The sequence below is a fragment of the Pseudoliparis swirei genome, chromosome 17 (assembly GCF_029220125.1).
Source record: "Pseudoliparis swirei isolate HS2019 ecotype Mariana Trench chromosome 17, NWPU_hadal_v1, whole genome shotgun sequence".
In the NCBI taxonomy this organism is placed as follows: Eukaryota; Metazoa; Chordata; class Actinopteri; order Perciformes; family Liparidae; genus Pseudoliparis; species Pseudoliparis swirei.
In genome coordinates, this window is record NC_079404.1 from 14,929,595 (window position 1) to 14,948,309 (window position 18,715).

An 18,715-nucleotide genomic window follows, 5' to 3' on the forward strand; every position below is an offset into this window, starting at 1 on the left:
CCGGTGCTCATACTGTCATGTAAGGCCGCTGACACACCATCAGGATGTACTCACAGAAGGGAGAGGACAGCAGAAGACAGCAATTATGCGGTACCCTGAAACCTCGACCTGTCAAAAGAAACATGGAAAAGCAATGCCTTTTAAAAGAAATTAAGTGTGATGCCTCTGTCTTTGATAATCCACATGTCTCATATTGTATTTGCACAGCTTCAAACAATTAGAATGACCTTGTGAGTGTGTGCCGTAACGCCTCAAAGATACAGTGCTTAGGCATTGCTGATATCTAATAAAGGCAAAAAGCTATTTACAGAGGAGCTCATCCCCGACATTCACTCTGCTTTTTACTTTTATCTGTGACAGACAACAACCTCATCCGCTCGCACACTACTCCAACACACTCCATTAAGGTGCCTAGAATAAGGGGGCATTACCATAAAATATTCTTTGTCAGAAATACGGAAATAGGCAAATTATCTGAACACTAAAAACACCCCATTGCACCGTAGATCCCAAAGCAGACAGAAATGACCTCATTTAGGCTGTCTGAGCACAAGGAAGTGTCTCGCTGGTTCCAGATCGGAGTGGCACAGATAGATCAACACTGCCGCTTCTCTCGCATCACCTGAGCACTTTACATTTGTAAATCAACGAGGATGTTGATTACCACATGTAGAAGAGCTGGGAGGGATTCCTGTCGGCCTTGGCACAGATTTTGAGAACCAAATTACAGCTCTCAGTTGGAGACTGCGTTCGAGGATAAATCTGTCAGAAAAGGGTGCTTTAGCGTTGATGGATATGACCAACAACAATGTTTTTTTAAATTGTAATCTCCTGGATTGATAGGCAGATTTAGTGCGGGTTGGTGGATCTGGTTACGACCACTGAGTCTCTGCTTTGTTTCATGTAGCTCACTTTATGGCTTCATGACTTCAATCACAAAAGCTGCGGACACCTCAACACACCGTATCAGCATCAATCGCACACTGAGATAATGACAGCCGGGTGTTCCAGGTAAAACGGCACCTTTTACAGAGTTGACCATGTGGCAGCGGGGTGTGTTTAGGCTTGGCTGCAGAGTGGGTGGAGCGGGGGTGTTGTTCAGGGAACGGTGTCTGATTGTCATCAGCTGGACTGATGGGTAATCGGTCCAGCTGATGACAATCTGTGTTTGTGTATCTGCGAGGCTTTCTCTTTAAAGGAGCTGGACGAACTGAAGACGTGAGAGCAGTGAGCAGAGACACAGTCTGCGGTCCTAGCGTCGTAATAAAACTTATTTCCAAATATCCCTCTGGTTGCGCATTTCCTTGGTGCTTAGGGGGGGGGGACCTACTGGTGACGGCTACAATCCTGTCACAGATCTGCATTCGGTATACATGCATGCACAGTATGCATGAAGGCTGGGATGGCAACAGACAAAGAACATCCTCTGTGGCGTGTAAGTGGATGCATAATCAAAAGTTATTTTAAAAGTAACAATCAATACTTGTAAAACATAACTGCGAGTAAGAAATATCAAGTGCCCATAAAGTAAACGGTGTAAAGAAAGATGTTATTGATAGGTGTTTTTTTTTCTCCATCGCTTTAAGATTTTATATTGTAATCGCATCCTGATAAAAAATCAACCATACATACATAAAAGATAATAATTGCTCCCTGACTTATGTCTGGCATGGGGTTGAACATTATAGCAGCTTCCCCTTATTGACACAGCTGTTACACAAACTATAGACTTGCCACTGCAGACGACGGTGTGTCTTTATATTATGCCACACACACACTAATGACAGCTTTAGTGGTGGTAATTCAGTAGGGTTGAATATGGGGTTAGGTGTGTGTGAGTCACGTCCTGCACCCCCCCTCCCCACACACACACACACACACCCCCACAAGATGTCTTGCCAGGTTTCCTGCAGTGTCTCTCACTTTCTGAGGATCCAAGTATCTCCCAAGAATCTAAAATGGCTGCTTTGGGTCACAGCACAAGCATTTTAGTTTTTATTATTTTTAAGAAGTGTTTTTTTTCATAGACATTTGAAATAGTTAGGTGACTGTGTTCTGACATGCTTGATTGCAGATGATGCTAACATCCATGTGCATTTTTGAGAACCTCAACTGGGCTAAGAGGCAGACACATCGCTGTGAGAAGTGGAATGACAGCCGTCTTCATTAAGGATTTCATTCCTTTACAATCGTAAGAACATATGCCATTTAATGTCTTCTCTAATATGGCCATCACTTGCAATTGTCTTTACAGTGTTAACTCCGGAAACCTTCAAAGTTACACGTGTATGACTCTTCCCCTCCACTGTTGTGCAACTTTAGATTCTGACCAATTATTTCGGAAAGCCTCCGAAAACCCTAAAGGACCAACTCTGTTTATGTAACAATGTTTACTGGAACAAATTAGCTACAACTCTTTTAAACTTTTACCCTCAGCATACTCATTTGACAGGGTACTAACAAACAATCTATTAAATCCACATCATTTCACAGTTTAAAATAATCATTTTTAAATTTTTTAATCTCTAAATTGTATATTGTTTGAGCTTTTGTTCTGCGGGGCTCTGTGCACATCTCAGCACTTTGAGGTATTGATAGACAAAGTGAATATGCACTTTAATACTCTTACCTACTCTAATAACCCAATGTTCTCTCTCTTTCTCTTTCCCTCTCTCTTTCTCTCTCTCTCTCCCTCTCTCTCTCTCTCCTCTGTGTCACGTCTCCATGGTGCGGGAGGGTGGGCCGGGTAGGTGGGTAATTCATGCACACATGTGCCTGCCTGTTCCTCCAGTGACAGGGCCAGGAGGAGGGGCACATGATAAATTGCCTTCCACCGGGACCCTCCGAGCACAGCCACCATGATGTGGGTAGAAATGGAAATTGCTTCCTTTCACCGTCATTACATCAGTTTAGGGCGCGTGCGGCCCTTATACTCACTCTGCGAGGAGTTTGTTTCGCCTGGATGACCGCTGCGCGACAGACAAGGGCCAGCGAGCTATTCTAAATAAATAATAACTGTAACACAGCTGGATCAACAGTGCGCCCCAAAGAACTGAGAGAAAATGAATGTTGTTTAGAGTCATGCATTCGGAGGATATAGGAAGGGGTCGATACATATACAAAATACAATAAACCCTTGTTATCGCAATGTTGATCTAAAGTCATGTTATGGATCATTAATATGACTGTGAATTATCTGTCCATGCACCGATGTTGACATGTAAAGTATATATATATATATATATTCATCATTGAACACATTGTTTCTGAATATATATATATGTTTTTCTTTTGTATATGAAAAATAAAATCAGCTGTAGCAGTACGTACATTGCCGATATGCAAATCAAGTGTCGTTCATGTGTGATATTATTTGTAATTTATTAAATATAATGTGTATTCGCCTGGTCTTTGCAAATTCAAAAACCAAGATTCGTGAGTGTTTGTTCCTTCATGAAAATCCCACAACTTTCCACAATATTTTTTTTTTTTTTATAACAAATGTAGTGCTGTGTACATTCCGATTTACAGGAGGATGAGATTATCAAATGCAAATTAAATGATAACATCCTGATGGTGAAAATAAACCTATACCAATTTAATATTTAAAACAAATAAAATAATGAATGGCCTGCACGTATAAATATCCCCTGGCTGGAGCGCGAGAGGCTCGCTCTCAGCTTTAACAGATATGAAGACGCCTGTAAAATGTCTGTTGCATTAAACGTCCCTCTTTCTCTTCTGATTGTAAAAGATGTGTTGATATATATTGTATCTGAGCAATTGAATACGCAGTGGTATATAAACCACAGACAAATCGGTCCTGGTCCAACTTTTTTTTCTTGGGTATTTTACAATTGTTACTTTTAATGCAGGTGAAAGCAAGTAAACTACAACACCTGTCAAATAAAACTTTTTGACAAACTTTATCCACCAAACTAAGTTATCTCATACAAAAGCCCGATTAACTATGTGAACACACACACGCACTGAATTCCCTCTCTTACACACAACCAATTTCCATCTCATTCAAGTTGCATTTAATTTATCTATTTAACACGTGCTCTGATACAAATTAAACGTGTAAAGCTTCTCAATTATTTGGCATACAAACCAATGTAACGGAAAGAAAGAAATATACACAATATCAGCAATTCATCTGATTGACTTCTGACATGGCAATTAATTGTTTTGGAAAGTATGACAGGAAAATATAGAGGCCATGTTGCAGAAATTATCATTAAAGTTGTCTTAACCCCATTAATTTAGCAAACCACTTAGAAAGAAAAAAACAGAAAATGGAATGTAAATTCAACTTTTACTTGACACTGAATAATACTTCAGAAAATGAGGCACACAGAGATATGGAACAGAATTGTTTCTTATTTTTTTCTCCAGAATACATACAAAAAAATACCAATTCTCTTTCCAAGGTGTACACCTTAAAAATAACGGCAATTTGAAATGTGGACAATTTCTGAAATTTAAGAAACAAACATGCATGTAAATTATTTTTCTTCTCAATGAGACATTAAATAAGAACAAATACAATCATAGCAATTTCAAATTAACATCGAAATGAAGACCCCTACTTTAATTAGTACTAACACGTGTGTGTGTTTTCAGTTTACCTAGTTCAGTTTCAACATAATGCACTTTTTGAATTGCTCAAATATTTTCCATTTGCAGCTATTACCGCCTGCTTTAAAGCAGACATATAAATAAATACAGTTGAAGTCCACGGATCCCGTCCATAAGTTTAGCGCTGTTAATATAAAAGTCTTTATATTTGCATTCTTATACTATAAACTCTTCCAAAGTCATTTTGTTCCTCACTGGTATCCAAGCGCGGATGCTGTGGTGAGTCTCTGGCCATACAGTGCATACGGGGAGTAGTACGGGCCGGTGGCAGCGGGCACGGGAACCGGGGCACCGTTCGGCAGGGGGCTTTTGGAGTACGGGTGGTAGCGGCTGCTGAGTCCTAACGCGTGATGCGGGCTCCTCAGACCCAAAGTCCCGGGGCTCCCGGGGGGACCTGACGGTGGCATGTGCATGTGGCAAGCCATGGCCGCTGCTGCAGCGCTGGCCAGAGAGGAAGACCCGGGATAACCGGAGATCAACTTCTCCGCCCCGGTAAAAGCCGTGTGAGTCCGCAGGTGATTCAGGAGCTCTTCTGATGAGGAGAACCGCTTGTCGCACGGTCCATTTGCCGACACCCAGTTACAAACGTGGGGGAGAGGGTCATTGGGGAGCATGAACCCGTACGGGTACAGGGGGTGTCCGCTGAATGACTGCGCCGAGGAGTGGACGCCATGAATGTGGTGCGTCGGGTACATGAGCTGGTAGCTGGACTTGAGGGCGTTAGCGGCCGCCGCAGCTGCAGACTCGTGCGAGCATGCGTTGGCTGCGCCCGCTAAGTGGCTGGCACAATGGTAACTGAGGCAGTAAGGGTCTCTGCAAAGGCTGGCGGACATGATGGACGGCGGAGAAGCTCCAGCCAAAGGGCTGGAACCAGCCTTACTGCAGCCCATTGAACTGGCCATCTGTGCGTTGACCAAGCCCCCTCCGTGGGACAGGAAGTGCTGTGGGTAACCAGCGTAGGCCCCAGCCAAGCTGCCTGGGTAGGACATACCAGCCGGAGGCAGAGGGAAAACTGTCTGCCCCGGTTTGTACGGAGAAACCGGCGCCACGAGTCCTGACCCGAGAACAGATGCGGAGGATACAGAATTCACAGATGAGGAGTCCGAGGAGGAGGTCTTGGAGCCAGGCGTCGTCTCCTGGTGTTGGTTGACCTCCACGTTAATTCCACCACAACTCACGCTTATCCGGCTGTGGCTCGTGGTGCCAGACCCATCTGTCGTGCCATTTTTATTACAATCAGACTCTTTCTTGTCATCCCTCTCTCCACATTTGCCCTCAGATGGCATGGGGGACGCGGACGTGCTGGAGTTGGGGCTGCCTGTCCGCGGCGTAAACGGCTGGCAGGTGGCGCTCGGCACTCGGAAACCAGACTTCTCTCCGCTCGAGGCGCCCGAAGACGAGTCCTTCTTATCTGAAGGCTTGGAGTAAGGTTTGAAGCTAGATTTGTCATCCACGCCGATGTCACTCATTTTCAGAGGACCAGATTTAGATTCCTTCTCACTCGATCCATTTGATGTTCCGGAGGATAGTTTGGAGGAAGGCGATGGGTCCGGTTTGCCGATCTGAGAGCAGGTCTGCGCCAGAAGAGCCAACGGACTTTTCTTGGCATCTAGCTGCAAAAATAAAAAAAACATAATGAGATGTTGATCAATGCAGTGATTAAAATGCACATTAACGGATACATTTCATCAGAAAGATGTACAGCCCGAGAAAAAAGAAAAAACAATGTTTACATTCGTAGTTCCAAACGGAACTGTAGCGCAATTACGCACTGGCTCCTCTGTGTACAAAACTACACTCATCAATTATTATTATTTTTTAAACAGAACTAACAACGCATATTTAACTGTTAAACACCAAAAACCACAGTGGGTAAATATGACGGGATGGCTGCATTGGGCTCCCAAACACCATTGTCGCGCGAGGCACCAACTCAAATAGCCACCGAACATTGTAACGGTACCGACGCGCGGCACTCAGCCCTCTCCCTCTTACCTCGATGGGACTGATCGGGGTGGAAGGCAAAGGCTGCAGATACTCCGGGTGCAAAATGTGTCCCGACCGTGCGCTAAGCATGTTCAAAATCTTGATGGGAAGTCGGCTCGCTTGCCGGTGAGGATCAGACGGGGACGCGGAGTGGAGAAACGGCTTGTTGATGCTCTCTGAGCTGCTATTCCGAGTACTGCTGCTCTCCCAGACTACACGGACACCACTACGTTTCAAGACAGACGCCGAGGGCGATGTGATCATGTCCCAATTGTCGGGAAATGAAACGGCGATGCTTTCGTCAGATTCATTAAGACAAACTCAACCAAAAAAAGGGAAGGAGAAAAAAAAAGTAGCGAGCCTCTCTCTCTCTTGAGTGAAAAGAAAAAAAATCGGAATCGTAAAACGGTTCAATAACGAGTAATCCGGGGTAAAAGAAGCGAGGCGCGGCAGCTAGAAGGAGAGCGACCGTGCGAGTTTATCGCAGATCCGTCGGCAGTGTCTTGCACCATGAGCGCTGCGCCTTGAGTGCGTCTGTCTGCAGGTCCTCGCTCTGTACTCCTGAATTACGAACTGGTAGAAATGTGCACTTCAAAAGCAGCTGAATTAGTCCGAGATTAAAGTCTTTGCCGCCTTCCAATCAAATGGGACCCTGAGGTGATTGGAGGGTCAAGGGGATGTGACGTTCTCCTCTTTGTAAGCGCCTCTCTTCCGACAGCTCAGGGGAGGAGACATGTTGGTTGGTGTGAACGCTTACAGGATTTTTTTAGAACGGGGGGCTACGTGGGTCCCGTGCTCACCGGGAGAAAAGAATAGTGAGTGAATAATACAATAATAGACGAACGACACGTTTATATTATTTTAGAATTAGAAGGCGTACTTTACTAACTCTAACTTTAGGCTATATAATTGTGTCTAATATACACGATGTTATTGAGTTTGTTTTAGTATGGATGTTCCATCAAACGGCAGTCTGTTCATTCACCTCATGTGCTGCCGTTAGAGTCGTGTTTGCCTCATCAACAGCACGTTCGTTTTCATTTTAGTTCAATGTTAAACTCGTGTAAATTATGATGCCACAATATTGCTATAGCACATTTTGAGGATACATAATTTGATTTTCCTACACTGCTTCATAGCCAATAATAGATCATACTAATTCGGGAAGTTCAGGCGTCGTTAACAAGTATTTTATTTGTTATTCTCGAACGGGTCTGGAGCCCGAGAGGCGCGTTCGGTTTGCGCCACCGAGTCCACCGCTGGGACTTTTCCTCCACCCGGCAAACATAAAACCAACCATTCCAGCTTGAATTCCCTAAACAGACAAGCGTTGACAGGAATAGACCAATGTAGTGATGGAGGGATGTGAATGTCACATGTTTTCAGTATAATATACACCGCCCTTCTATTTCTATCTCCACCCCTCCATCAAGTGTCAATTCTGCTCCACCGCAATCAATCAGTTATTTGTCAGACGCTGTCAATCCGCCGCTTGATTTATGTCAGCTATTGTGGCTGATTACATGCCAGTGTGACTGCGGGAAAAGAACAAATGGGGAGAGAGACATTCTGCAAGAGACACCACGTTTTCAGGGGAAATTTATCGATTCCCGAGTTAACATTTTTTTTATTTATTTAAGGTAAGGTAATGTAAGGTGCCTCGCCAATCGCTGACCTCCTCTGTCCTGACAACGCGTGGAATGAGACGACTGAACTATATTTCAATTCCGCTCTGGCCTTCTCAACAAAGTCTATAACTTTAGAAGTTGTTCATCAAACACCTCGGGAGGTGGCACACGCGATGAAATTGTAATAACTTGCAGACAGTGTGGCTCACAACGTATAGCTGCCGGGGGGCTTTGAGGTGTTAAAGCGCGCTCGCTATAATCGGCCGATTGGTGTTAACAAGAAGCGGGAAAACACAGTGTGACAAGTGAAAAATAACGTAACAAAATAATAAATAACACAATACATTATAAATTAAATATAAAGGGGAAATTGATAAATGAATCATTTATATCAATTATCTCTGCTCTGTTAAATGTAGCCCGTCCTCCCCAGACATGTTAGCTCTCAAACAATATGCGAGATGAAACATTCATTCAAACTAAATGATAATGCGCAACAACCGGGTGAAGCCTCGCGGTGTCTCGCAACAGAACCTTGTCCATTTTGGGGCTAAACGCATCTGCTATTGTGTTGTTAAAACCTGTCATCTGCCTCGGGCACACTTGTCATCTGCAACAAGAATAACAAAGACATGGGAACAAAAAAGAAATCCAGACATTTTATATTGATGTCAGCTCGATTTTATTTACATACAATGAAAATGATTTATTTTCTCTGAGAGGTAGAAAAGCGGACAGGGAGAAAGAAAAGAAGAGAAATGGTCTGTCAGGCCGTGGAGAAAAGAAGTTTAAAATGCCTTGAACTATTCACCGCTGAGATGGCTAATCAGTATTGAGGCTCCGGGGCAATCGGGCAGCTTTTCAATGCGGGTTTCCTTTCATCTCAATCGGGATGGAGGCGCTCAATTAAAAGCCTATCAGTTTGTAAGTAAATCAACGCCTATCAAAGTTGTCACATCAAACAAAACGATTATTATTGCAACCCGCCTTTGCCATTAATCTCTTTCTGTGGTAATCTGTTTGACAGGTCAACTTGGAGAGCATGGAAACCTGAAGTGGACAGTCAAGGGGCAAATTATATTTTCAATATATTTCAACAACCCCCAAAAAACAGCATATGTATAAAACATGTTTAAAAAAACAACAACAATGTATTGGAGTTTCTAATCTGCCACAAATATAATTTAGAATAAAAGGGAATGGGTAGAATATTTTAAAACAAATAATGTTTCCCCACGTGATAAAAAGTAGAATCTTTTGCAACAATTCAGAAATTAAACTGACTATTAACTTCGGAGAGACACAAAATATTTTTTTTCAGCCAACAGTTGAAAAAGGTTGTCTTCAGCTCATAGGCCTACACACATGGCTCACTACAACGTTGTAAACTATACGAGTAAATAAAAACAAGCAATAATTGTCTTCTATGTGAATACGAAGGTCAACGTTTTGAGATCACGTGTCATATAAAGCAAAAGCATTTACATAATAGGCCATCACTTCTGTTCATTTTAATGTGAGTTTGAAAGAGGGGAACAAAGTGTAAATGAGATGAGCTCTATTCCCTCAAATGTTTTCTGTGTTTTTGTCTGACAGAAAGAGGGGGGGGGGGGGACGTTTCACAATATGCAAAGATGTGTGATTGATAACAGGCTTGCTGTTTTCTGCAAGGGCTGTCAGTCCGTGACACAATATGTGAGTTATTAGGGCAAAGAAGGGCAACCATAAATTTTCACTGTCAGGCGAAAACCCTCTTTATTGTCCGTGTGACGAATGGGCTTCTGCACCAGACACAAAAATTCTCGGCATTCCCCCTAAATGGGAACACGTTTTTTTGCGACCATAATTCACGATATTTAAATAGAAAGTTTTAATATCCCTATATATTTCATAACACTGACATGCTTATGAATCACTGTTCGCATGCAAATACAAGTATTTACATCTCGTGAAGTAATGTGTTGGATTTGGAGATTTACTGTAAGCAATACTGGGCACACGAGAAGGAACACATTTCAATGTGGATTTATAGAAATATGTAGCCACGTAAAAAATAGAAATTACACAATTAAGCAACTTTCTTAAGTGCCCCCTCATATCTCACCCAGGCACAATTTATCAGTTAAAAAGTAGCCAAATATTTTTCATAGGCTTTTGACTGTTGGAGCTCATAACATAAAGTTAGCATGATTTTTATCATTATTTTTATTCTATTAATTATATTGTGGCGATATTCCAACTATAAACAAAACCTTTTTTTAAGAATGACGCATTATCTCCAAATATCAGAAACAGATACAACATTTTTTTTAAAAGCACGCTGTACAGGACAGTATTAACGCCCCCCCCCCCCCTCAAAAAACATGCTTGAAGTAGAAAATATGTTTCTAAAACTCGGAGGAAGGACAGGTTTACAGGAAAGTCCGTAACATTACCTGCAATCATTTACTAAGCTCCGATGTAACACGTCAGAGAGGCGAACGGATACAAAAAAACAAACACACTAAGAATATTAAGACGTAGTCCTTCTTGTCTACACGAGCCTGTTTTTTTGCATCACACAAACACACCGGCCATTATATTGTGTGAAATGTGTAGCGCCGCAAAGGGCGCCGTGGAGACTGAAGCCATGCAGACTCTCGCGCTCTCTCCCGGGCAGGCGGCTGGGGGGAAGTGAGCTTTTTCCGAGTGTGGGAGGTTCCGCGTGACGTCACCGAGCATGCAGCGAAGCACAGGAACAACATGGTGTGGCCAAACTTCCGGCTTCTCTTAACCGAGTGCCACCTTGCTCCCCCTTGACACACGCAGGTCTCTGCCTCCACACTCCATTACAGCGCTACGACACTCATTAGCACAGCTCCGAGGACAAACATGGCAGCGAGGTGAGCTCTGCTTCGGTGTTTGGCTGCAGAGGGCTGCGTGCAGACGTCCTCTCGGTGCTCAGTGGCACACAGAGTATTGAGTATTACACTTCAGCAAGAGCCCAGCAATCAAACACATGACAAATACATACCCCGGTGTAAAAGTTAACTCAAAACTATTGTTTTAGGTGATCTTATTCTGTATAGTTGACCTGCAAAGCAACACACAATTCTGAAAGTGTGACCTACTTCTTTTACATGTTTTGTATTCAGAGGAATATGTCATGCAATCTTTGTAATTTTGTGAGTATGAGGAAAGTGTCAAAAAGCATATCTGATATAACATGTGATTTTCTATTCACCACAACCTCCTGCCACCTGATCTTTAAGCTTGAGGTCTTATAGAAGAAGATGTGTCGGAAATTCTGTGGAAGCAGGGTCATAATTTGAACAGAAAGATTTGGTGAGCAAGATTCAAGATTCGTGCAGTGAAATGAAAGTGGCAATGCTCAGCAGGAATGCAAAGGGCAACAAGTACACACAATTTTAAAAAAAAAAAAACAACACAGTTACACAGTGTGTGTGTGTGTGTGTGTGTGTGTGTGTGCCTAAGAGGCAGTTTTGTGTGGGTCTATGGGGGGTGGGTGGTGGTGGGTTCACAATCCTGATGGCCTGAGGAAAGAAACTCCGTCTCAGTCTCTCTGTCTCTTGCAGCGTGACTACGGGCGCCTGCCTGACCGCAGTGAGCAGCTGAAACAGTTGTTTGGGTGGTGTGGATCCTTCATGATCCTGCTGCTCTTGGTGCACCTCCTGGTGTACAAGTCCTGCAGGGGTGGGAGTGGTGTTTGTAGTTCCGCAGAACGCACTCTGCTCTCTCTCCTGTCCCTCCCTGAGCGGTTGAGAGCACAAACCAGGCTGTGATGCTTCCTGTCAGGACGCTCTCTACAGCTCAGAGAGAAGGGACTGAAGGATCCTCTGGGACTTTAAATTTCCTCAGCTGCCTGAGGTGGTAGAGGCGCTGCCTTTTTTCTCACCAGAGTGTGCAACACATAGATGTGAGATATTTCAATTATAACTTTGCCACAGATCTATAAGCTTTTTAACAATTACCTATATGTCCCATCTATCTTCATCCAGGTATCTGTCAGCAGGTTGGAGACAGAGTACATTTAAACTTGGTTAATTTAGGATTGTATATTTTACATACAGATACACAAAATGCATGTTCAGGACAAGACTTCACACAAAACCCCAGTCACAAGATGCATTGATTCTTACAATGTGACCAAGACACAAGGACTTGCTCATTACAGTATTTGAGAAGTCATGATTATTTTAGAGTGAGTCTGCAATACTACACACACAAGTCTGTCTGGGTTCAAATAACAGTTACATACACATGTTATGAATTATAAAGAGGTCACTATTGATATATACAGTCATACCAGCAAACTGGAGGGGGGGGGGGGGGGTGCTAATAATAGTAATAACAACTTGACATTGTCATATTTAATATGGTTAAAGTCATTCATGAACCAACTTCCTTTCTTTTGACTCCTGTGCTCTGCTGAGCTTTGAGCCTGTTCCATGAGTCTGTTCCATGATTCGGTTCCATGACTCTGTTCCATGACTCTGTTCCATGACTCTGTTCCATGATTCTGTTCCATGATTCTATTCCATGACTCTGTTCCATGATTCTGTTCCATGACTCTGTTCCATGACTCTGTTCCATGACTCTGTTCCATGATTCTGTTCCATGACTCTGTTTCATGATTCTGTTCCATGAGCCTGTTCCATGATTCTGTTCCATGAGTCTGTTCCATGAGCCTGTTCCATGATTCTGTTCCATGAGTCTGTTCCATGAGCCTGTTCCATGATTCTGTTCCATGAGTCTGTTCCATGAGCCTGTTCCATGAGCCTGTTCCATGAGCCTGTTCCATGATTCTGTTCCATGATTCTGTTCCATGAGATGAGTCTGTTCCATGAGTCTGTTCCATGACTCTGTTCCGTGAGCCTTTTCCTTCCTCTACCTTGTTGTCACGATCCTAAAATATAACTTCTATATCGGGAGCTCTATAGTCAGGAACGTGAAAATAGCGAAGCCGCGGACCACAGTCGTGTGCCTCCCGGGGGCCAGAGCGGGCGACGTGGAGTCTTGTTTGAAGCTGCTGGCTAAGGACAAGCGGAGATACAGTCAGATTGTAATACACGCCGGTGGTAATGACGCCCGAGCCCGTCGGTCGGAAGTCACTCAAATTAATGTGGAATCGGTGTGTGCTTATGCCAAGACGTTGTCGGACACCGTAATTTTCTCTGGCCCTCTCCCAAATTTGCAGACAGACGAATTGTATAGCCGAATGTCGTCTTTCAACCGCTGGCTGTCGAGGTGGTGCCCAGCGAATAATGTGGGCTACGTAGACAACTGGAAGACTTTCTGGGGAAAGCCTGATCTGATGAGGAGAGACGGCATTCATCCCACGTTGGACGGAGCGCGTCTCATTTCTGCGAATATGACCAAGTTGATCACCGGACTTAATCCATGACAACCCAGGGTTCAGATCAGGAACCGGGAGCAGAGTTGTAGTTTAACACCCTTCTCTGCTCTTCCATTCGAGCAGTTACCCACCCATGACTCTAGAGTAGAGACTGTGTCTGTCCCACGGCCACTTCAATTAAATAAATCAAAAGTAAGCAGAAGAGGAGTCGTACACAATAACCTTATACAAGTTAACACCATTATTTCAGCAGTGCAACAAAACAGGTCTATTAAATGTGGTCTCCTAAATATTCGATCTCTGTCATCTAAAGCTGTGTTACTAAATGATTTAATATCAGATAATCACATTGATTTATGTTGCCTAACTGAAACCTGGCTGAGCCATGAAGAATATGTCTGCCTAAATGAATCGACTCCTCCAAGTCATATTAATACTCACATTCCTCGAGGCACCGGTCGAGGAGGTGGAGTAGCAGCCATCTTTCAATCGAGCCTATTAATTAATCCTCAACCAAAATTACACTACACCTCATTTGAAAGCCTTGTTCTTAGTCTTTCACATCCAACCTGGAAAACACTACAGCCAATTCTATTTGTGATTCTGTACCGGCCACCAGGTCCATATTCAGAGTTTATATCTGAATTCTCAGAATTTATATCAAGTTTGGTTCTTAAAACTGATAAAGTTATTATTGTTGGAGATTTTAATATACATGTGGATGTTGATAATGATTGCCTTAGTGCTGCATTCATCTCCTTGTTGGACTCGATTGGCTTCTGTCAGAGAGTGCAGAAACCCACTCACAGCTTTGGCCACACGCTTGATCTTGTTCTTACTTATGGCGTTGACATTGAGCATTTGAACGTCTTCCCACAGAATCCTCTTCTGTCAGACCACAACCTCATAACTTTTGAATTTATACTACCGGAGTGTACTCCGTTAGTCAAAAGTTTCTACACCAGATGTCTAACTGACAGTGCTGTAGCTAAATTTAAAGAAGCGATTCCTTCTGTATTTGATTCGATACCACGTCTCAATATAACAGAGGACTCCTGGTCTAACTTTAGTCCGTCCCAGATTGATCATCTTGTTGACAGTGCCACAGGCTCTCTGAGAATGACACTGGACTTGATAGCCCCTCTGAAGAAGAAGACAGTGAGGAAGAGGAGGTTTGCTCCCTGGTATAACCCTCAGACCCGCAAACTGAAGCAAACGTCACGAAAGCTTGAACGCATATGGCATTCAACTAATCTCGAAGAATCCCGCTTAGTTTGGCGAGATAGTCTTAAAACATATAAGAAGGCCCTCCGTAATGCCAGAGCAGCCTATTACTCATCAGTAATAGAAAAATAAGAACAACCCCAGGTTTCTCTTCAGCACTGTAGCCAGGCTGACAGAGAGTCACAGCTCTGTGGAGCCGAGCATTCCTATAAACCTCAGTGGTAATGACTTTATGAACTTCTTTAATGAAAAGATTTTAACTATTAGGGACAAGATTAATATTCTCTTGCCCATAACCAGTGCCAATCTGTCCTCAAGTGGAATGGCCTTGGAAACCGCTGTATGCCCTGGTGTATATTTGGAGGCTTTTCTCCCATCAACCGTGACCAATTATCTTCAACGGTTTCTACTTGAACACGTCTACCTGTCTCTTGGACCCCATCCCGACGAGGCTGCTTAAAGTCGTTTTGCCTTTAATTGGCGGCTCTCTATTAGATATTATCAATGTGTCTCTGCTAACAGGCCACGTACCACACTCCTTCAAAGTGGCTGTTATTAAACCTCTCCTGAAGAAGCCCACTCTGGATCCAGAGGTGTTGGCTAACTACAGACCGATCTCTAACCTCCCCTTCCTCTCCAAGATCCTTGAGAAAGTGGTCGCAAATCAGTTGTGCGACTTTCTACATCACAATAGTTTATTTGAGAAATTTCAATCAGGATTTAGAAAACACCACAGCACCGAGACAGCACTGGTGAAAATTACAAATGACCTCTTAATGGCAGCAGATAAAGGACTCCTCTCTGTCCTGGTCTTGTTAGACCTTAGTGCTGCATTCGACACCATTGACCATGACATCCTGTTACAGAGACTGGAGCAGTCGATTGGCATTTCAGGCACGGCACTAATTTGGTTTAAATCCTATTTATCAGATCGATCTCAGTTTGTATTTATAAACGATGACGCCTCGATAACCACCAATGTTAATCACGGAGTTCCACAAGGTTCTGTGCTTGGACCAATTTTATTTACTTTATACATGCTTCCTTTGGGCAATATTATCAGGAAACACTCCATAAACTTTCATTGTTATGCAGATGATACTCAACTATATTTATCGATAAAACCAGAGGAGAGCAACCAACTCGGTAAAATTCAAGCATGTCTTAAAGACATAAAAACATGGATGACCTGCAACTTCTTGATGTTAAACTCAGACAAAACCGAAGTAATTTTAATCGGCCCTGAGCACCTCAGAGATCAATTATCTGGTGATGTGGTTTCTGTAGACGGCATTGCCCTAGCATCCAACACCACTGTAAAGAATCTTGGTGTTATCTTTGATCGGGACTTGTCCTTTAACTCCCACGTAAAGCAAATCTCAAGGACTGCATTCTTTCATCTACGTAATATTTCAAAAATCAGGCACATCTTGTCTCAAAAGATGCAGAAAAATTGGTTCACGCGTTCGTTACTTCGAGACTGGATTACTGCAACTCCTTATTATCAGGCTGCTCTAATAAATCTCTTAGGTCCCTCCAGTTGATCCAGAATGCTGCAGCTCGTGTTCTCACTAAAACTAAGAAAAGAGATCACATCACTCCTGCACTAGCTGCTCTGCACTGGCTCCCAGTAAAATCAAGAATCACTTTTAAAATTATTCTCTTAACGTACAAAGCCTTGATTGGTGATGCACCATCATATCTTAAGGAGCTTGTAGTACCATATTGCCCCACTAGAGAGCTACGCTCACTAAATGTGGGACTACTTGTAGCTCCTAGAGTCTTAAAAAGTAGAATGGGAGCCAGAACCTTTAGTTATCAAGCTCCTCTTTTATGGAACCAGCTTCCAATTTCAGTCCGGGAGGCAGACACAGTCACCTCGTTTAAGAGTAGACTTAAGACTTTCCTCTTTGACAGAGCTTATAGTTCGGGCTGAATCAGGTTCACCTGGTCCAGCCCCTTGATATGCTGCTATAGGCTTATAGCTGCCGGGGGACGTTTTAGGATGCACTGAGTACCTATCTCCTCTTTTTTCTCTCCTTTAGGATGAATTTTCATCTCTCAATCACACGTTACTAACTCTACTTTCTCCCCGGAGTCCTTTTGACTTCACGTCTCATGGGGTCATCGGACCCTATGAGACGGCATAGATCCTATCTGCCTGATGGATCATCGAGGTCTGGGTCGTGGAATTCCTGCTCCTGACTACGCCACTGTCCTGTTGAGACTCTGCCCACTGTTGAGACTCCGCCCACTCCTCCTCCCCACCGCCATCTGCCTGATGGATCGTGGAGGTCTCCATCGTGGAATATGCCTACTATGAACTATTCATACACTCTGTCATATTCATTGAATGTATTTTAACTCTAAATCTGTCCTTCTGTACACATTACATCTATTGCATCTGTCCATCCTGGAGAGGGATCCTCCTCTGTTGCTCTCCTGCCAGGTTTCTTCCCTTTTTTTCCCCCTGAAGGGTTATTTGGGAGTTTTTCCTGGTCCGATGTGAGGTTTTGGGGCAGGGATGTCTATGTGTACAGATTGTAAAGCACTCCGAGACAAATTTGTAATTTGTGAAATTGGGCTATACAAATAAACTGAATTGAATTGAATACGATACCTGCCATAAATATGATACCCGATACCAGAATTAAAGCATTTAACGGAGCGGAGCAGTGCGCGCGCTCTGATCGCGCGCTCTCTTAATTACTCACCCCAATCTCATAAACGCCGGCTGGCCAGTTGACCCCCCGCACCCTACCCCAAAACAAAAACTCTTTGGATCTACACTATTCACGTGGATGACCTATTTTTATTTAAAAACGGCGAATTTCGCAGAAAGGTGACAAGTTTGCAGCTATGTACAGTATAATAAACAACGTATACACTAGTATCCATCAACTATGGACTATGATAGATTAGTTCAAACCATCTGTTGTTCATGCACTTTAGTGACATAAAACCATCATTATTGTCCTGAGGAGTAGCCAATGAGGTCCATATCGCCTCAAGCTAATGTCGTCCAGCATGTGAGGCAGTTTGTGTCCCTGTTTCTATCCATAGATGTTGCCATTTAATTTTGCATTCTATTCAAATGACCTCTCGGGGACAATTCAAGTTTGAATATTGCTCCCAAACTGCATGCATGGACTGAGCTCCGGTTTGCATTTTGTCATTAAATACAATGGGTTTTTAATCCTGCTTCCTCATTGGAGTGCATTGCGGAAGCCATGCTGTTTTGACTAAGACTGTTGCCTCGTGATGTTAGAACTATTTATTTTGCCTTTCATGGTTTTCTGATTTTGTCTAGGTCAAAAACAATCACAAACATTATGTCAAAAACATACGGAAATATGTTTAGTCTCAGTACAGAAAAGAATGACACCATATATATTCCACACCACATCAGATGGCCTTTTTAAGTGGAACTGACACGTAACCATAGAGTCTGAACAGAGCTTCCCTCTCTGAATAGGGTCGTCTGCAGACAGATGAACTCCCATTCTTAGTTTAGGACAGTTAGAAAGTACATTTAATATAATGTGAAATCATTGTGTTTTCATTGTTTTGTGTTGTGACCATTTCCTCCTCTTTTGTCTGGTCGCTCTCAAATTGACTCCTGCTTATGATATGCTAATTGCTGTGACCACCTCTGATTCTGTTTATGTCAGGTTTGAGTGTCACTGTGAAGCAGAGTATTATAATTTCACTGATTTTAGTTTGAAACACTCGACAGTGGAAGCCAAAGCCTCATTTCAGACTCATTCACTGGAAGATATTTGGTCCTGAATACTAAATGTTGCAAAGTTTCTGCAGTTCTGCATTGCTCCCTATATTGGAAGAGGGCAAGTTTACCCAATATGGTCTGTATTTGTCATAC

The 18,715-nt window shown here is 43.1% G+C and overlaps 1 protein-coding gene across 1 annotated transcript; it reads right to left on the reverse strand.

The window, feature by feature from the left end:
* Positions 1-3,576: 3,576 nt before the first annotated feature.
* Positions 3,577-7,158, reverse strand: LOC130207125 (zinc finger protein 503). Its single transcript, XM_056435578.1, has 2 exons — positions 6,637-7,158; positions 3,577-6,254 (listed from the first exon to the last, which is right to left on the reverse strand). Exons 1-2 carry the CDS (start codon positions 6,889-6,891, stop codon positions 4,833-4,835), a joined length of 1,677 nt encoding a protein of 558 aa, XP_056291553.1. The 5' UTR covers positions 6,892-7,158; the 3' UTR covers positions 3,577-4,832.
* Between the last annotated feature and the right edge of the window lie 11,557 nt (positions 7,159-18,715).